Here is a 21,076-nt window from a genome sequence, read left to right as displayed (position 1 = left end):
ACTTTCTTCTAACACATAATTATGAAGTATTTTATACGAAATACATGTTATGTGTATATTTTGTTGATTATATGTGTGAGTGTATATTCCTTTTCTTCTAACACATAGATATAAAGTATCTCCGAGTGAATACGTGCTATGTGTATATAGATATATATTATCTGTTACTTGGAATGAATCTGTATATTTGGAACGAGTATTAAATGATTATCTTATCAGTTTTTAAATTGCATATGTATGCATATGTATATTGTTATCTACAAAATGTTGGGTAGAACTTGGGTAGATAGTTGAAGTGTGATAAACTGATGAGAGACCTCGATGTTGTTAATATCGACCTAGTCATCTAGTGTAGGGATGGCAATGGGTACGGGTATACTGGGTTTCGTGTTCCCATCCCCATACCCGAATCCCCATCCCCATCCCTATACCTGACCCCATCCCCATCGGGGATTAAAAATCTGTCCCCATCCCCATCCCCAATGGGTAATCGGGGAGTATGGATGACGACCACAGACTCTTTCTAGATAGTCCAGTGGAACGCTAGCAGGTTCATAACTTGTAGGTGTTGTGAACGATGTGTTCACCAGTGTACTCTATCCCCCTCATGATTACCTTTAGGACATCTATTGTTGAGGAAACTCATTTGCAGTAATGTCCGTCCCGATGAAAATCTTAGATTAGGTCCCTGGTAATAGATGTTGTCTTAGGGACGTAAAGTGAGGATAACGGGAATGGGTAATCGGGTTATTGTTGGTTGGTGAAATTAAATATAATTATTTATTGTGGGTTGAAAACCCTATATGCTCACCAGGCTCCCAAACCTGACCCACTCAGTCGTATTTGTATTACAGGAAGTGGCGCGAGAGCATAAGATGGATGAATCATCAAGTTGTTTTGTTTATGAGCCTGTATATGTATATAACTGTTGTATGACTTGTAATATATTGTTATGCTTTTGGAACAGTTTATCGGAACATGACATCTCGGATATTGTTATATAATGAAAATGCATCTCTTGATGAAATGCTTTGATAAACTTTATTTTATCATATTTTGTTTTGGGAACAAATTCCGCAACACTTTTAAATCAAAAGGATTTACTCTGAAATTATTTTAAAAGCATAAATGAAAGCGGTCTTTTCTGACCGAGATTTTGGGGATGTCACATGAATTCTTTGTCATCATCCGAGTACAAATTCTTAAAGAAATCGGATGAGAGTGTAAAATTTGATGAAATGTGAGGGCTATGTATTGTGTTTATATAAATGAGTTAGTAAAAAAATTAAAAACTTCAAAAAATGATAGTTGAACGGTCGAAATTGGCCAACCTCATTTTCATTGGGCGTGCACCATTATCATAGCCAACATAAATGAACATGACCACGACTTACGACACATCGTGACGGTATGCACGATCGTGGTGTGTGGTCACCTATATCATTGAGGTATTCTTTGTTTGTATACGACCTTACTATTGACTATTGAGATCACATGTGGTTTTACCGTCCTCTCTCTGATTCAATCTCTTCGATAATGATCTGTATACCATTTAAAGTGAATTCCATTAATGGATTGGTGGGGCCTATACCGATCTTATGAAAAAGACTCATGGCTCTTTCGGAGCAAAAACACAAAAGTCTTGTTTACTTTTATATTTTCATCGTCCCCTACTTAGTACACTGTTGACTTTTAATGCATCATAAACAACTGATTACAGTAGTGGGTTATTACTTCAACAGTTTAAGTTTTGTTAAGAGGGTGTTTGGATAAATGCATTTTTAGCTTAATTAGCTTATTGCTTATTGCTTATTATGGTGGGAATAAGCATTTTTTTAAAATATGTTTGGATTAGTTTATTGCGGTGGGAATAAACAATAAGCAATAAGCATTTGAAATGTTTGGCAAACAAAACAGCTTATATGAGTAAAATGACTAATAAGCAATAAGCAATAAGCATTACCCCTTGCTTATTAAAATCAGCTTATTTAGCTTATTCCCACCGCAATAAGCTAATTTTTTAAGCATCTTATCCAAACACTTAAATTAGCTTATTGTGATGAAAATAAGCAATAAGCAATAAGCTGTCATTTTTTTCCCTATCTAAACACCCTCTAAATAAACTTTTAATGGAAATCTGATATTGCATATATATAACTTTGTTGCTATCTTCTATCATCTAGTCTCTATATATATATGACAAAACTGCTACAGATTATTGATATTCTTCTAACATAAACCCTAATTTGGTTTTGTAGGCAAAAAGTTCATACAGATAGGAGGCTTGATTCCAGCTAAAGCAAGAACCGATGACGGAAGAATCCACAACCCATCTCCACAAATCAAACCAGAAGCAACAGCAGGAACCATCAGGTTCGCTTTCTGCTTGTTAACCTTTCTCCATACAAACACAATCAAACTCCCAACACACATATCAATGGCAAAATAACCACCAACAAGAAAAGGCACTGCCATAGCCATGGGCAAAGGAATCCACTTCCCCATCTTCTCCGGACAAACATCTCTCAACAAATTCGCCACCATAGCAAACCCAAAGAACAAGTAACAAAGCTGCAAACAATGATTAGGTAACGCTGAAAAACCTTCCACCCCCAAAATCGCCATGTTTCTGTACACAATCGCATAAGGCGCTTTATATTCTCCGTTAGGGTTTCCAATGTCGAACGCTTTGTAAAACAAAAAGAACGTAAGAGGCGCCACTACGCATCCAATTGCAGTTCCGATTGCTTGACTAACCAGCATTGATCGTGGCGAAGTCAAAGTCAGATGTCCGGTTTTGAAATCGTGCATCAAATCAGACGAAATTGAAACAATCGACTTTATCAATCCGCATCCCACGAGTCCTGCAACAACACCATTGTTTTTCCCGGACATGGCAGAGAGGACAAATAGGGCGACTTTTCCGTAATTATACGCCATGTTCATGTCTGTTAGACCAGCACCATACGCGTTACAGAACCCGAGAGACGGTGCGATGATGTAAGCAACAAGAACGTAATACCATTTGAGCTCTGGGAACATCAATGGAATTACAATTATGGAAACAATGGAGAAGATTAGGTAACCAGTAGCTGCTACCCAGAATGGAATGCTTTCTCTTAAGAACACCTCGTTTAACTCGGAATCGTCTTGCGGTTGATTCACATCATCTGGATCTGTGTTTATTAATGTCATAAGAACGTCAAAAAACAAAAACAATTGGAAGATTTTATGGAGTTATGGAATACTTACTTGTTCTAGGGTTCTTCCTAGATTTGAGGTATATGGTTCTTGCTGTGAACAATGCAATCTTGAGAAAATTGTACAGCCCATCCCCTATGATAAGAGCAATCGATATGAAAACCTGCAAATGTTTCAAATCCTCTTAAAAGAAACAGTCATGTATTAAGTGCTTAACCCATTAAGTTGAGGTTTTTCTAACCTTGTATCCATTTAGACTTTTCATGCTACTCTGTGGTAAATTTGGAGGAAACCAAGAACCTTTGCGATCACCAATGAGGGGCCACATAATACCATAAGAAAGCACAGCTCCTGCTAGCAATGACAAGTTCACAAGATGTGAACATATCATTCCTGCTCCTATGTATGTCATACTAAAATCAAAATAAAACCTGCAATGCATCCAACACCAATATTCGTATCAACATCTCCATTATCGAATAATGTTTCATTAAACTAATCAAAATCTAAAAAAATAAAAACAAGCACCCACGAGTTCTTGAAGGCTTTCAACCCGAAAGTAGGGAAAAAGGTGAACCCACATGTACCCGAACCAGAATAAAACCATTGAAAACATGCCCACATGAAACTCATTGAGAAGAATTTTGTGAACCCAACAACTTGCTTTCTGCAACAAAAAGTTTAATCAACTTTGAGTTTTTTTGGTGTAAAATGTATACATGGATAATGGATGCATATATACTTAGCCATCTTGTCTCCCTTTGGAGTGTGAAAGCCATTGATGAGAACTGCAGTAGCTGTTCCACTCGGATATGTTAACTTATAGTCTATGATCATAATCTGCACGTACAGTTAAACCATATATGTTGGACATGCAAAAAGATGGTAGCTAGGTACAAGTCACTAAAGCGTGAAGTACACACCTTTCTTAGAGGAACCAAAGCCAAAAGACCAACAAAACTAGTAACAAACAGAAAACCAGTCATCCAGCCAACCCCAGGTTCTTTATAGCTCCCTGGTGAATTCCCATCCACATCAACACCAGCTTCCTCATATGTCCTCTTGTTTAATCCCAATAGATAAGACCCAAATCCACCTGTTAATCAATCATTCATTAATCAAACATAACGTAAAAAAGGGATTGATTTCGATTAAAGTAATTAAATTACCTCCAACAGCAATGCTGTAACAAGCAACAGCACAAGTTTGAATGATGGTGTTCTCTTGTCTAGTGAATGGCGTAGTAACGAATCCAGCTTTGTGAATCAATTTGGTCCATGTTTTGATGAAGACGAAAGCTAAAAGAGCTGCGGAAACGTTGAGATTGGGTACGAGGCCAGTCGTGAGATTAAGCTTCGTCACTATCACACTGTACACAACACCGATCACTGTACTCGCTACCACTCCTCGACATGTTATGTGCGCCGTCCATGGCGGTAGCCTCTTCACAGCATTCGCATTCTCATTCACGTTCTCCATCTCCATTTCCATCTTCCCCAAGCTTCTTCAACGAATGTTCTGATCAAATCATCAAAACACCAACTTCTAATCAGCCACCGATTCAATTGATACGAAGAAGAATAATCGTGAAACGAAAGGCGCAAGAAGAAGAAATGTGGGTTTCGGAGGTCTCGCAACACGAAAAATTGAAAACCCTACAAGAAATTTAATGGGTTTTTTGGTTGTGTTTTGGGTGAAATGATTTCTGACATCGGTGTCGACATGGTGAATTTATAAATTAAGATGAGTGCCAGATACAGAGATTTCAACCATTAATGGCGAGAAGAAGGTTGTGGTTAGTGGTGAATTTCCACCATTAATGGCCTAATCAAAATCACTTTTGTACTGCAAATGGTGACATGGTGTGTAGTACACATGAAATTAGACTCTCTCCAGTACAAATCAAATCCAACTTTAAACCGGTCTTTGTACTAAGATTTTTATTGTTTGGGTTGGTTTGTTAGGCTCAAATTGATTTTCGCATAGGTGGAATGTTGCCATCTTTAGTCATATGGTAAATATCCAAAAAAAGCCTTCAATTTCGAATCAATCTGTGTGTCTAATACCATCTCTTGGTTTATTCTAAAACAGACCCTGAATTTCGTTACATCTAACGTTATTGTTAGAAGTTATTAGTTACTATACTAATTACGCATGATTATGGTTGTACATGAAGGAAATGGACAACATCATGGATTGTGTATTTTGTGGTGTGTTAATGTCTTTTAGACAATACGAAGCATCGGCATGAATGCTCATATTTTTGAAAAAGACAATGATAAAATGAAAATATCTAACATGTTGAGGGGCATTTGTTATAAATGTTGCCAACTTGGCTTTATTACACAAAAATAAGTTGTATGATCGAAAGATATACATGAATACACACACGAACGACATACACATGTTTATCTCTCCAAACACACACACATGTATAACACACATATATACATGATACATGGCCATTTGTTATGTGCCATGTGTGTATAACATACAGACATGTATAACACACCCTACCCTCGTCTCTCTTTTCTTATAGCATCGAAGACCACCCGCCTCCACCCCTGCATCTTCGACGTCACAGAGGATCAGCATCGGTATCGCACATGTCGTCACACACCACCACCGTTGAGCACCTTTGTCACACAACACGTCGCACAACTACATCACACCTAATGAAATTGGTTGTAAAACTTGCTGAAATGCTCCAATGTTTGTGAAATTTATATATTTGGTTTGAAATGTGGTTTGATTTTGATGAAATGTTGTTGTTGGAAATACAAGTTGAAGGAATCAGTCATGAATGCATAACACATTTTTTGCATTAATATATATATATATATATTTTCTCAAACGACACACTAGCAAACCTATTCTTAAATATCACCTATGTCTCCTAAAAAAATTAAACTCATGACATCTCATTTGAAAGGATCACTCCTTACCGCTAAGACAAATGTCATTTGGTATTCATATATCTTTTAGATGTTTTTAGTACCATTATGTTAGATGCTTCCTTTATATATAACAATTCCTAATTTTTTTTAAGAAGTTATATTTTGTATACATATTCAATACATTATAAAGAATATGATTTCATTATTGTTATGAATTATTATTTAATGAATAACTATTGGATTTCCCATATTTCTCTATCATTCTCCTTAATTAGTGAAAATTATAACTAACAGTATTATGAGTTTTATGAGTGTAGTTATGCACCACTATAATGAGCATTCATAACCTACCTTACATTTTATGTTATTTATCTAGTATAAATAATGAGTATTATGTATTGTAAAGTTTAGTTGTTTTTACCACAAATATTGGAATAAAGATATTTACATTCTCATTTCCTATTTTGGTCTTTAATTTAGTTTCGTATCTTATAACAATTATTTATTGATGTCTTACGATTTATACTTTTCATTCCTCTTTAATACAATAAATGTCGAGTTATTATTGGTTGGTAATCTAGTGGGTGTGTAATCTTGATTTATGTTTAATTTTGGATTTTGTATGATATTTATATTTTTTATAATTATTCAAGAAGTTGGTTTGGTTATTTTTATAAAACATAAATATTGAATTGAGCAAATAAAAATACAAAATGGTAAAATGATCATTTTTAAAATTAGCACAACAATTCAAATGATTACAACCAAAACATGTTAAAATTCAGATCCTATTAGAAATTCAGATTTATTAAAAATTCATATCTTACCAAACATCCCCTAAATGTAAAGTTCTGACTTCAAGTTTTCAATAATAAAAAATAAAAAATAATATAAATACTTCAATAGTATCCATATTTTGAAAGTATTTATTGGTATAATTTATTTATATTTTATTATGTATTTTACGATAGGTTAAACAAATTTAAGTTTTTTATATGAAATAATAAAATAAAACAAAATATATTATTTAGAAGAACTAAGAATTTAAAGATGACCGATAGAAAAGCAAAACAGAAAACTTTCAAATTTCATATTTTATAAAATCAAAAATAAAAACTAATTTTTTTAACGGCAAATAAATATATATATATCTTCTATAGATTAGAATTTTCATGTTAACAAAATGGGTTAGTCTCAACTTGTAAATAATAAAAACTAACTAGCAGAGCAAACTCAAGGACCAATCCATTTATGTGACTTAATACAACAAAAATAAAAAAAATCAAAAATCAAAACCGAATAATTTCTAAATAAATGAGCACAAAAATTAAAACAAATTAAAGCTAGATAATTTCTAAATAAATGAGCAAAGTTTATTTAACTTGTAACTTTTGGCAATTGCAATTGAATTAAGCCATTTTTGCAAATGGATGCTTTATAAATAAAAGAAAAAAAAAATTAGGTACTATTTAGGGGAAATGATGTATAGGCCCTATAATGTTTCTAGGGTTGACCCATTTAGCCACTTAATTTATTTTGTGGCTTAATAAGGGATCGAATTATTTGTTACCTAACAATATAGTCCCTTTTACCTATTGTAGTCGGTTAACGTTGCCACATAAACCTAGCCTAACACGTAACCGATGACATGGAAAGAAGTTAAATCGTCCAACAAAGCATACAACGTCGTATTGAAGGCGAATCGTAAGGAGCAAGGATCGACAGTTGTAGCGCCTACATATAAAATGAAGACTTCCTTGACCTAAAAGAGCACATCTGCAAACATCATTACCCCAATCTCGTCTCTAACTTTACTCCAAAATGGCTTCGAGCGGACGTGCAGAACACAGCTGGTCTCCAAATTACGCCCGTCACATGGATGAGAATCATTCGAATGGTGTAACCAATGAAGACATGGCCATCAATCTACTGCAAACCCAGATGGAACTGTCGCTTATGTGGGAGGACTTCCAAGACTAGTTGCGTGAGCTTCGTCAGGCAGTTAATCGACACTTAGATTGTAACGCCCGTAGATCCGGGCTAGTCAATTTAGAGATAATAAGGGTCGAAAATGACTTTTCGACAAAATATTATTTAGAATAAATAATTTGAACCAAGTTGAAGTATATGTCACAAGGTGTCCGTACATATAAAGAACGCTGAAATCCGAGTTATAACGAAGAAGTTATGACTCGTCGAAGTTTCGCGACGGAACCGGCACGACACCGGGAAGCGTAAAAAGTGAATTTACGATAGAGAGAGGTTTAGCCTTAGTGATCTAAAATAAAGTCGTAGAATATGTTAAACCAAGAAAATACATAAAAAGAACGCCCAAATCTGACTTCGTATGAAGAAGTTATGATTTTTCTAAGATTCGGCTTAGCAATGTACAGCCCGAAACTCGAATTTTAGTTCGAGCGGTTTTTGGCTTATGCAACCTAAATGAGAGTTGAAGATCTCATTAATAGGAACTCAACGGTATAAAGACAGACGAAAACGGAGTCCGTATGAAGGAGTTACGAATTCTTCGCGGTCATTTAATAGTCTAAACGCCTCGTACTGTTAAATTTAAGATCGGTCGAGAATTAGCCGACGGAGTCAAAATGAAAGTTGTAGATATTATTTTTACCTACGCGTGGATATAAAGAACGTCAAAAAAGGAGGTTGTATGTGAAAGTTACGGATTTTAGAAGTCATAATCTTGGCCATTGCTTTCTCCCCAAGTCTTGCCACTAGATGGTGACATGTGGAACCAAGTTTAGCCATTTTCACCCTATAAATACCACCTCTCACACCCTCATTTTCTTCACACCTTTCCCATTCTTTCTTCTCTTTACTCTCTCTCTAGAACCTCTCTCTAGCCCCGAAATCCCCCGAAAAGCCTAGGGAACCTCCCTAGCACGAGGCGGAAGCCCCGGAGTGCTTGACGGCTCCGAGAAGAAGAGCTTTTCGGCTCAGAAACGCTGCTCCAAGCAAAGCCTGGTTTTCTATAAAATCCGCTGTAAGTGAGCTACGCCTACGCTATTTTTAATATAGTTTTTATTTAATTATATTAACGTTATTAAGAACATATAATAAATACTTGGGCTATTATTATGGGTTATATAAGTATTTTTTTAACGCTTATATAATAGTAATAATAACTAGACTATTAATTAGTCTCGGCGAATAATAGACTAAAATCTATTGGTGATAATACTAGGTTTCGTCGAAGGAAATTATTTTAAAGTAAACGAAGCGTTGTACGAGTACCGAGTCACCACCTTTTCAGGTGAGTGCATGGTCCCTTTCATCTTACACATAGATATGAAGTATTTATTATATAATTTACGTGTTGTGAGTGCATGGTCCCTTTCATCTTATACATAGATATGAAGTATTTATTATATAATTTACGTGTTGTGAGTGCATAGTCCCTTTCATCTTACACATAGATATGAAGTATTTTAATATAAATTACGTGCTATGTGTACATATTGTCTGAATACTTGCTGTCTATGCTGAGTGAAAGATTTTTATACATGTTTTAAATGATTTAAACTGTATACGTATTTTATATCTACAAAACGTGTTGGGAAAAACATGGGTAGATGAAATAGTTGTTTTGTGATAACACGATGGGAGACATCAGTGTTTTCAGTGATCCAGTCATCTAGTGGAGTATAGATGACGACTATGGACGATACTAGACGGTCCAGTGGAACGATAGCAGTTTCGTAACATGTAGGTATTTTTGAACTAGGTGCTCATTAGGTATTTTTGAACTGAGTATGTTCACTACGTATCTTTTAACTGAGTGTGTTCACTAGGTATTTTGAACTAAGTGTGTTCACTAGTTACTTTTGAACTAAGTGTTTACCAGATGTTTTGGACTACGTGTTCACCAGATATATTCTATAAGCCTTGGTAATGATGGACTTCGTGTCGATTCCTTAGGATGATCCTTAGGAATAAATAAACCAGGAATAGCTGACTCTTAGGGTAGATCCTTAAGACTAAAGAAGATAATGGGGATGGGTAATTGGGTTGATTGTTTGATTGTTTAAATATAATAATTATATTATTGTGGGTTGAAAACCCTATGTACTCACCAGGTTTCCCAACCTGATCCACTCAGTTTATTCATATCACAGGTGTTGATACGAAGTCACTTTACACTGAGAGATTTAAAGAGATGTAGATCACTAGTATAAATAAATGTAAGTTCTATTTATGCTTATGTTCATGTATTGACGATGACATCCCAAACGTTTTAAAATGAATAAAGTACGTTTCTTCGGAAATGTTTTAATAACGTATTTATCATGTTTTTCTAGGAACAAATTCCGCAACATTTTTATTAAAAGAAGAACTCTGATTTTTATAAAGCATAAACAAAATCGGTCTTTTCTGGCCGTGAAAATGGGGATGTCACATAGATGCCATGAACCTTGAGGTCGATGACGTTCACGCTGGTCAGATGGATATCTCAAATATGGTTGCTCGTCTTAAAAATCATGTCGTTTCTCTGCAAGGAGCATATGTGAAGATGGTCTTCAAAAACAACAAACGTAAGAAGCTGATGTCTTGTGTTGGGATTTTTGGTGTTGTTTGTGCGTCTGTGGTGACGTATTTGGTGTTTAAGTAAAAAAATGTTGTTTAGGTTGAAGCATTTCACTCCTGGGTTTGTGTTTTGGTGTGTTGCGTATGTTGTTTAGTGTCAATAATAGTAGTAGATTTTGTGTGGGTTGTTGGTATTAGTTTGTGATGTTGGTCTGTAGATTTGGTGGTGCTGTTGTTGGGCTGCTGATTGTGATCGTTTTTTGACGAAGTTTTTTGTCGATGATCTCTGTAATAGGTTATTGAATAGCAGAAACCGATGTAAACAAACCCATGAGTGAAATGTGTTTTAATGTTATTATTAAAAAAATTGCCTTTCACTTGTATCTGTATGTGTGCATGCAAGAAATTGCCTTTCACATATGTTTCATTGACTGGGAAGAGACCACAACACAAAGCAAAATGAATTTAACTTCTTTAAGCGCATAGACAGGGACCACAAATGGTGTAGTTTGGGAAAAGGGACAAAAAATACCTTTGCACATGATTGAACCATATCTGCTTGTCATGTTGAATGGATTAAGTCACAAGTCCCCTGTTTTTTACAATGACTTAATTACCCCTGCATGAAAAATGGTCAGTTTACTTTGTAATGACTTAATTACCCCTGCATCCAAAATGGCCAATTTACTTTGTAATGACTTAATTACCCCCACATCCAAAAATGGTTTTAATTTCTAATGAATAAAAGGGCACCACATCCAAAATGATAAATTTAATTTCTAGTGACTAAAATGCCCCCAATCAAAATGGTCAATTTAATTTCTAATGACTAAAATGCCCCCACAACCAAAATGGTAAATTTAAATAGTAATAACTCAAATACCCCCACATCATAAATGATCAATTTACATTGTTTTGGTTATAATAACCAAAATACCCCTAAATATTCGTAGTACACCATAAAATAACATACAAAGATCATTTGTTTACTGCAACACACATTCACTACAAATAACAAACAATTACTTAATCCAAGTCCATGGTCGTTGCAAAACTGCTACCTTCACCTCCCACATTTTTTGCAAGCTTCAGTTTAATGATTCGTTCTGACTTCTTTCGCATTATAGGTGGTTTAGCATGCTTAACTCGAGCATTGACATTCACCCCTTCTTCCCGTCCATTGACTCCCACCATTCGCTCTTCATCTCTAGGCCTATCCAAAGCATCAGTAGCATCTACGATTACCTCATCATCCCCTAATCATGTGGCAACGTTTACAGACTCCTGCATAGGTATAGTTTTTTGTTTCTTTGTTCCATTTTGTTTGGATGTTCCTACACCTTTACTACAAGTAGCCTTGTTGTGTCCTTTCTCCTTGCATATGCTGCAAGAAACTTTCTTCCCTGCCTTGCAGGCGGTATGTTTTCCCATCCGTTCAGAAGCATCTCTTCTTCTCTTTATGGTTGGCCTTCCTAGCATACGTCTTTTCAATGGAGGCAAAGGGGGTATCAAGTCAGTAGAAGGCCACATATTTTGTCCATTCATCCCATGGATTGGTTGTTTGTAAGTATTATGGTATAATGCAGCCAGGTACATTGGATCTAGATATGGACCGTTAGGTGTCAAATTTAAGTAGGCTAAGGTGGCAACTGAGTGTACGCAGCCATATCCATTAAGTTGCCATAGCCTGCAGCTGTATTCCTTTTTTTCAACATCCACAGTAAACGCCTCGTCCATTTTCCTTGCCTCAAACTTCATCCCCCCACAAGAAATGACATGCCAATGCCTACATATATAGATGAAAACCGCAAATATTAGGAGATGTGAAGAGTAAAGTACTAATGTTATTGATAAATGTACAAACCTTTGCTCAATTTGGAGCATATTTAACCGTATTCTGATATTTGGACAAACAGAATAAGCATTTCATCCTTGTCCGGTTAGTTTCATAGTCATCATACTTTGCATCACATATATACGAATGTCCTCTGACATGCTTATTATTGGTTTCTTCCGGGCATCCAAAATCACACTATTAAAACTCTCTGAAAAACCATTCTCTACTGACTCACAAGAATTATGAACTCTGAAAAAAAAACCAAAGACCAAGTCTTTGGATCTCTAGCCATAAGATGCACAACTGCTTCAGGATTTAATTTTCCAATCTCTTTCATAACTACATTAAATTGTGCTTCAGTTGTTGCCTTGCTCGCTTTCCAAAACAGATTTTCAAAATTGGATCCACTAAATGTCTTTCTAAAATTCGCATAGATATGTCTAGCACACTGCCTATGTTCAGCTGCTGGAAATACTTCCTTTACTGCCTCAATCAAACCCTACATAAGTCACATTAATGTTTGAAATTCGAATAGCAATAACTAAATTTAGAACATGCAATAGTTTTGAACCATACCTTGTGTTGATCCGAAATTAGAACCAAACCGTTACCATCATTCCAACATTGCAAATCTTCTGAAAGAGTTTCTAAGAACCATTTCCAATTCTCTTTGTTTTCCACAGAAACAACTGCCCAAGCAATTGGGAATATTCCATTGTTAGCATCTCTACCCACAGCACAAAGCAACTCCCCTTGACAAAAAGTTTTTAGAAAACAACCATCCAGGTTAATGATCCTCCTACATCCTCCCCTCCATCCCTCTTTTACTGAAGCAAAATATAAGTATATTTTGCTGAAATAATTCTTACCATCAGGCATTGAATCAACACAAATTTTAACTGTGGATCCAGGATTTGATCTTCTAATCTCCTCACCATATGACCATAATTTTGCATAATTCTCAGCCATTGTCCCTTCAACTAGACTCAATGCATACTTATTAGCTATCCTACACTGACTCATACTCACGTTAATCCCAAAATCTGTTTTTACCTCCTCTCTAAGCATTCGGACGCTCATATTTTGATTGTTATAAAATTGGTGCTTAAAGTGGGTCCCTATCCATTTGTAAGTCACAATTGATCCGAATTTGAAATTCTTTGCACAATTATGCTCACCAATAAGAGATTTTATCTGGAAAGACTTATCTTCACTCATCCAAGAACCCCAAAGCCTAAAAGTACATTTGCCATCACAACATTTGACAAGTAATCGTCTAGTATCATTCTTAACAAAACATAATTGATAACCATTCGCGACAGCATAGTTACAAAGCATGTGTTTCAATTGCTTAGGACTCTCAAACCTCATACCTAAAACAGGTTCCTGCTCCTTCCAATTGAGCTTATCATTGAAAATGTTTGGCAATTCGGGATAAACATCTTCATTGTCACCCATGTCTTCTTCGAAAAACTCACCTGCACCTGCTTTCTCACCCATCTCTACCCGAGTCTCATTACCCTTTATAAAAAAATGAGGCTTCTGATGGTCATCCTCATCGCCATCGACATCCTCATCCTCGTCGTCATCATCGCCACCATTCTCTACCTCATCGTTTGTGTCACCCACATCCCGATACCCTGGTGCAACTTCCTTAACCAGTCCTGCACCATCAAGTACTTCTTCCTCAATGTTACCAACAAACTCCTCTTTGTGTTCATTCAACCATTCCTGTATGTTACTATCCCCAAAATGGTCTACATACATAGGGAGTATAACACCACATTCATATGCAATTTCAATGAAGCCGTAATAATCGGGGTCATTGCAAATTAGAGTCAAACCTTTTGGAAAATCAATATCAGGTTGGAAGTAATAGAGCTTCTCACACTTTTCCCCAGTGAACCTTTCGATGAACACAACACACCCATCCTTGTCCATTCCTGCGAAATCGATGTCTGAAAACCTTTGAGTAATTCCACCGGTGTAGCGTATGGGGTTTCTGGTGAACATTCCTTGGAAGTGGACATCTACTTGTAAGAATATGGGTTTCATGCTTGAGGATTCAGAAGCAGCTCACAAAAAAGGGTTTACTGATGAAGTGTTGAACAGTGGATGTAAAAGGGCTCTTTTATAAAGCATATACCGACATTACGAAGGAGGCGACTAATTAATGACATGGCATTAGACGAAAGTCACAGTCAGCATCCGATGTGGTGTTAGTAGAAGGATGTGGACTTAAAATGACCGGCTAACCCCATCAAAATTGAAATAAGGACTTAATCGACCCGACAAAGAGTAATTCGTTCCCTTATTAAGCTACAAAATAAGTTAAGTGGCTAAATGGGTCAACCCTAGAAATATTATAGGGCCTATACGTCATTTTCCCTACTATTTATGTAGTTATGTATTATTGCAATTGAATTTAGTTGCAAAAAGTTTATTGGCACAAGATAGGGGTGTAAATAAGTCGAGCCGAGCCGAGTATTGTCAAGCTCAAAGCTTGACTCGCCTAAAATACTCGAGCTCGAAGCTCGACTCGAACTAAATTGAAGCTCATACTCAACTCATGAAATACTCAATACTATCGAGCTCGGCTCGTGAGGTCGGTTTGGCTCGACTAAAATTGAAAAAAAAAAAAAAAAAAAAAAAAAAAAAAGTTAAAATCATCTAAAATTAAAAACATTTCACATGTTTTTACTTTCTTCAAAAAAACATCACAATAAACCATCTAATGTCAATATAGCATCAACTATCTATGTCATTGTAGTTTTCATACATCCAAAATACGAAAAAGAAACATTCTCAAAAGTTTTAAAGTGCAACTTAACTACTTACTTCGTAACCGGTGCCTGAAAGCTAATAATATTGAAATATTTTAATAATTTAAAAGTATATAAATGGTAAAAATTTAATTTTATAAATACTCAATTAAGTTCGCGAGCTTACTGAGCCGAATATTTTACTACTCGATCTCGGCTCGATAAGTTACTCAAGTAGCTCGAGCTTGAGCTCAACTCGATTAAAATCGAGTTGATTTCGAGTATTTTCCGAGTCAGGTTCGAGTTTCTCGTGAGTTGTCTCGTCTCATTTACACCTCTAGCACAAGATAGCAAAGTAAATAAATTAGAGGTGTGTAATAGAAAAACCCATGTATGAACGGTAAAAGTCGGACGAATATTATATATAGCAATAATATAAGGACCAAATCAGTAATACCAAAAAATAATTATGGTCATATTGTGAAGTGCCAAAAAAATCACTATTCGTATCAACAATGTAATTTAAATATGTATATTAATATAAACTAGATTATAACCCGCCTAAAATGCGGGAACACATAAAAGTACAAAGAATGTAATTTGAATATGTATATTAATATAAACTAGATTATAACTCGCGTAAAACGCGGAGAACATATAAAAGTACAAAGAACTGGTACAATAATTAAAAAAATAAATAAAAAATAAGATAAAGTGATAGAAATAGAATTAGTGTTATTGGTAACATTGAAATGTCTTAAAAAAACAATAAAATATATGAATATCTATAATCTTTGTAGGGCCTCTTTGTAGAAAAAAAAATTGTTTTATTAGTTGGACAACCTTCATCGTCAAATATAAGTAACTTCAAACATTTTTTACTTATGACGTGAGAACGGCATATAAGTAACCATAAGTGAAGACCAGTCCACACAGATATAATTCAACATTTGATAATGAGTGAATCAACAACATATAATCTCCTTTATTTTTAACCATAACAAAATTACTTGTTTCCTTGATAATGACTGAATCAACCAACATATAATCTCTTTGACCGGAAGGGCTCTAGTTTTTCTTCCACTTGCATGTATGCTTCCCCAAAAGGAGGCTAGATAAAGTAACTGGCGGTAGTTTGGTAAAGTGCTTCTGTTTGCGGATTTTTAGTAAAATTGTTCGCTAGATCATAACATGTGTACTATATTATTGTTGGTTGATATAGTAAAACAACATAAATATTATAAAATTTATAATTATTGATTGTACATTCACAAATATACAATTTATTTAAACAAAATTCAAATCTTTCAAATGCATTGGAATTAGAAAGGAATTCAAATATATAGTTTAGGCAAAAACTAAAATAGAACTTTGAATGACAATATTGTCAAAATTAACCTTTATTGGGTTTTTGTAAATTATTATGTGTAATAAATATTTATTTTAAAATAGATTATAAACATATATGTATAAATATTTATAGAGATATCTAATCATATATAGTCAAATTATAAATCACATAAACAAACAAAATCAACAGATTTTAAAAGAATGTGTTTTTAGGGGTCTAGTATGAATATGAAGTGGCATATATAGGAAAATTATGACAACATAACTAAAATCACTTATTTATTTTATACACCGTTCTAAAAATAGAAGCAATAAAAAATAGAATTAACAATAAACAAAGCAATTTGATACCTACTGACTTACATCAATTAAATCATACAGTTTATTCACTATATTAATCATATTACCGAATAAAAAAATCGAGATCATATTGTTACAATTGAGACCATAAAACAGATCAATGAAAAATTTATGAGGACATCATTAAAAGTCCTCCCTTACGTTGAACAGGGCAAGTTACTTTTCCATTTTTAATTGAATGTTACAATTTATATGGATCCAAGTTAGACGATTTAGCTACGATAAACCTCTGTCATAGTTTTATAAAAATCAATCTAACAATGACCAGAAACTTGTGCAATCTATTAATGTCAAATCAAATAACATATCAACAGAACCTTGTGCAATCTATTAATGTCAAATCAAATAACATATCAATGTAAATGATCACATAATCACATATATTAACCGGTTTTATCCTGGTTTACAAAAGATAGACTAAAAAAAACCAGTGACGCTGAGATAAATAAGAAGAAGTTACAAAAACCATTAAACTGAGATTTAATTACTAAGCATTTTCATCTTTGCATTACAATATTTTGAATTCAAATTTCAAAAATTTCCTAGCAATATAAGTAGAGTGTTAATTATAGCATTGTATTGTCAAAATTTCTTTATAAGGTCATTAGACTTTTAGAAACATAACATTGTAATATATTTTTTCCTTTATAACCAACTCCAATGTGGATATTAAGCAATAAAAATTATAAAAAGACATAACTAAAATACGTAAGATATTTTACTTTTGGTTCTCTGATAATTTTAGCATCCTACATTCTTTTAAAATGGACAAAAAAAATGAAATTGCATTCCCTGTTTTATAACAACTACCAAATTGGTCCCTCTTAACTGAAATTTACAAAAATGGTCCATGTTTTATAACTAACAATATCTATTTAATGAAATTTATCTAAATAGTTACTGTAACACAAAGTCACACACACATACAGTAACACAAACCTACATACACACATGAACAATAACACACGCACACAATATTTGTATTCGATAAGGCTCACCTAAAAATCTAAGTTAATGAAATAACGAAAGATAATTTCAACAAATTTACCATTTTGGGGCAGAAATTCTTGATGAGATAAAAAAAAGTATATGTAATAATCAATAGCTTCTAAAAAAAAATGGGAAAACAACAATAAAAATCTAAAAACAACAATAAAATTCAATGCAAAAGTTCTGGATCAACATATGAACTTATAATGTATTTTAGTTGAATGCTAATGAAGATTATGAATTTCAATCTATAGAAAAACTACCAAACACCCGATTAAGAATTCACATGATAAGAATTTAAGCAATTAACAACAAATACGTCATACAGAGATAAGGAGATAGGAAGAGAAACATACATCATATGCTTCATAGATGTGTTTATACTTAGCTTATGTTTCCTTCTTATTAGTAGGGTTCTTATCAGGATGCCACTTCATCGTAAGCTTCATGTGACCTTTCTTCAAATCATCGTTTTTAGCATTCTTATCCACTTGTATAATCTTGTAATAACCTACGCCTATGATTGTTTTTCATTTATTATGATTTATGATTGCTACAAAGATTGGGGTGTTCTGTTCTAAACCATTGCAATCACTGAAGTCATAAATAAATAAAAAAAAATCCCAGATTGTATCCAAAAAGTTATAAAAAGCCAGAAACCCCACCAAAAAGCAAGTTCCAATGCATTGTCTTTTAATCAGTTAAACACTAACTTTCAACTTCCAGTTAAACTTTTAGGTTATTTGTAACATAAACCAACAATTATAGCATTGAATTACAAGTTTTTACCTTTGTTAATCTCTCTTTCAGTTTCAAATCTTCAGCTGCTGTCAACTCCTCTTTTTCTTCTTTTGCTTTTGCTCTTCTCTCAGCTCGTATTTGTGCCATTTCTTTAAAGTAATCACTGTTCACAACGAACATCAAGTTTGCTCTGCTTCAATTTGGCTGTTTTATTCACCTTCAAAACCGAACACAAATTCACAATTACTCAAACGAATATGCAAAATACACTTTTCAATTTGGCCGAATGCACTCCCCTTTCTTTTGTTCATCTCCATGGAATAAATGAAAGACATGTCCCAGATAAAAAAGACGATAATTTTATGGTACAAAATGACATGAAAACATGTGATGCATATAAATCTAGTGCATACAATTACAAGCATAAAAGGAAAAAGTCTCATAATCACCTCTCAAATTCAGTTTATTTGTATATTATGATGCTAAAAAAAACAAGAAGATGATCATCAAGCATTAATCATTCGCTTCATCTCAGCAGTCCTCCGAGGATCTGGATCTTCATTGCTCTCTCAGTCAACACATGTTTGATTCTGCACATTGATTTCCTAACCTGCACCCACACATCACTTAACTTATTCAGAAAACAACACTTTATACATATAATAGCACCTGATTTATGGTGAAATAATAATAATAATAATAACCACCTTAGGTAGGTGTTCAGGATTAGGAAAGCGCAAGTTTTGAGCATGAAGCATCTGGTTGAGTCATGAGCAGGGGTGGTCCTACAGTGGGGGCAATTGCCCCCACAAAAAAAAAAAAAAAAGGTTTTTTTTAAAAAATATATATATTTTAACCCTTCAAAATTATATATTTTTACTCATCAAAAAAATTGGCCCCGCTTAAAAAGTTATAAATTTTTTTTTGCCCCCTCTTCTTGGGTCCGCCCCTGATCATGAGCATGTTTTTTTCTTTGAGCAGGACATACCATAACTTATAGCTCTGAAGCCTTCCAGCTACGCCCTGAACAAAAACATGATTCAAATAGTATAATGAACTAAAAAGAATATATATATATATATATATATATATATATATATATAAGTATCCTAAGAAACAGTATTCTTTATACTGAAGTTTAAATTATAAAATAAAAAAAATAGAGATGTATATACCGTAGACAACAGGTTTGTCCTCCTCTGGGTTTCTATCAATCTCAAAGAACTCCTCAAGAGGGTTATGTGTAGTCCTGACTCTACTACCAGCTGCAGCCCCAGCATCAGAAGCTTCTGATGTTGCAGTTGCAAAGAGTCTCCTTCCAAAAACTTGTGCCAAAAACATGAATGCTACATCAGATTTAACAAAATAATATTTAACTTTTATATGCTAACCATCCGATAGACTACACAGCTCGTGTCTCCCAACAATAGGGCTTTCACAGTTGTTTGTAGTTCACGATCTATATGAATTTAACCGAGCTTGCAACAAAGCCCCAAACGCAAAATTTGAACAATTTATCGAACAGTTGGCAGGCATAAAACCAGAACAAAAGGAAACGTATAGAAAATGTACAAAAGAATAGAAAAAGTAATATAAATAGACAATTGTAACGATACTCTGGTAAGGATATTCTGGTAAGGAATATGTCATTTGCTCCGATGAAGGTAAAGTTTTTGCGTTTATGGTGACGGCGAGGTAGAACGACAAGCATTAGTGACAGTGCTTGTTTAACTAAGAATAAACGTGATATGGTATGCTAATAGATAAACGTACCAAAATGAAATGGCGACCAATAAACTATTTGGATGAGAGTATACAATCAATCAGACTCTGAAATGGCGATGCAAAGACAGAAAGGAACACTTCGAGATCGGCTGCAGAGACACCCCCTCTTTGCTTGCTGTCGCGAGAAGAGGTGTACGAAGGCGGTGGAGATTAGAAGATGTGTCATCTTGGCTGATTGAAGTAAAGCGAATGCTTTGCTTTTCTTTCTTATCGTTAGATTGGAAGAAGACAGACAGGCAGAGACAGAGGAAATGAGGAACGCAAAGCAACATTAGCCAAAGGATTTTTGGCTGTAAGGATGACTTAAGCAAATAATCTAAAGGTCTACAATTCAAGATTGAAATGCAATAGATTGAAATGCAATGCTTTGATTTCTTAAATAAAGAATTTCAGATTCTCTTTTAATAATATTTAAGATAGTATTAAATATTGGTTTCGACTTATCAACAATATATTTTGATGATGTGATTAATTTTATATTTTGTTGAGATATCGGATCATCAATCAATTTAAGTTAATATACTAAAGTAGGTGAATCTAGTAAATGGAAATATATATATATATATATATATATATATATATATATATATATATATATATATATATATATA

The 21,076-nt window shown here is 34.2% G+C and overlaps 2 protein-coding genes and 1 long non-coding RNA gene across 10 annotated transcripts; all 3 read right to left on the bottom strand.

The window, feature by feature from the left end:
- Positions 1 to 2,124: 2,124 nt before the first annotated feature.
- Positions 2,125 to 5,025, bottom strand: LOC145008743 (metal-nicotianamine transporter YSL3-like). The gene is made up of 7 exons (XM_078967354.1): positions 4,371 to 5,025; positions 4,125 to 4,297; positions 3,944 to 4,041; positions 3,734 to 3,868; positions 3,443 to 3,632; positions 3,253 to 3,364; positions 2,125 to 3,176 (listed from the first exon to the last, which is right to left on the bottom strand). The coding sequence occupies exons 1-7, from the start codon at positions 4,690 to 4,692 to the stop codon at positions 2,242 to 2,244; spliced, it is 1,965 nt and encodes a 654-aa protein (XP_078823480.1). The 5' UTR covers positions 4,693 to 5,025; the 3' UTR covers positions 2,125 to 2,241.
- Positions 5,026 to 11,529: 6,504 nt separating this feature from the next.
- On the bottom strand, positions 11,530 to 15,111 carry LOC145008368 (uncharacterized). The gene is made up of 3 exons (XM_078966992.1): positions 13,054 to 15,111; positions 12,505 to 12,976; positions 11,530 to 12,426 (listed from the first exon to the last, which is right to left on the bottom strand). The coding sequence occupies exons 1-2, from the start codon at positions 14,530 to 14,532 to the stop codon at positions 12,701 to 12,703; spliced, it is 1,755 nt and encodes a 584-aa protein (XP_078823118.1). The 5' UTR covers positions 14,533 to 15,111; the 3' UTR covers positions 11,530 to 12,426; positions 12,505 to 12,700.
- Positions 15,112 to 15,391: 280 nt separating this feature from the next.
- Positions 15,392 to 20,813, bottom strand: LOC145010860 (uncharacterized). 8 transcript variants are annotated; one of them, XR_013663921.1, is made up of 6 exons: positions 20,454 to 20,813; positions 19,856 to 20,311; positions 19,388 to 19,703; positions 19,130 to 19,290; positions 18,729 to 18,897; positions 18,134 to 18,456 (listed from the first exon to the last, which is right to left on the bottom strand). It is a non-coding gene; the product is annotated as an uncharacterized LOC145010860 (long non-coding RNA). The 8 variants fall into 8 exon arrangements; XR_013663924.1 differs by having other exon boundaries at positions 19,856 to 20,005; positions 20,072 to 20,810; XR_013663926.1 differs by having other exon boundaries at positions 19,856 to 20,026; positions 20,454 to 20,810.
- Positions 20,814 to 21,076: the final 263 nt, after the last annotated feature.

The sequence above is a fragment of the Lactuca saligna genome, chromosome 8, assembly GCF_052625555.1.
Source record: "Lactuca saligna cultivar CGN05327 chromosome 8, ASM5262555v1, whole genome shotgun sequence".
NCBI classification, from domain to species: domain Eukaryota; kingdom Viridiplantae; phylum Streptophyta; class Magnoliopsida; order Asterales; family Asteraceae; genus Lactuca; species Lactuca saligna.
Note: the sequence above shows the minus strand (reverse complement) of the source record. Positions and strands in the feature narration are given on the sequence as shown.

Excerpts from the sequence above, each read along its gene's own strand:
- LOC145008743 (XM_078967354.1), bottom strand. The coding sequence starts at position 4,692 with ATGGAAATGGAGATGGAGAACGTGAATGAGAATGCGAATGCTGTGAAG. Across the intron at positions 3,869-3,943 it reads AAGGGAGACAAGATGGCTAA|AAAGCAAGTTGTTGGGTTCA; the intron begins GTATATATGCAT and ends TTTTTGTTGCAG. Across the intron at positions 3,177-3,252 it reads TAGGAAGAACCCTAGAACAA|ATCCAGATGATGTGAATCAA; the intron begins GTAAGTATTCCA and ends TAATAAACACAG.
- LOC145008368 (XM_078966992.1), bottom strand. The coding sequence starts at position 14,532 with ATGAAACCCATATTCTTACAAGTAGATGTCCACTTCCAAGGAATGTTC. Across the intron at positions 12,977-13,053 it reads TAATTTCGGATCAACACAAG|GGTTTGATTGAGGCAGTAAA; the intron begins GTATGGTTCAAA and ends TGACTTATGTAG.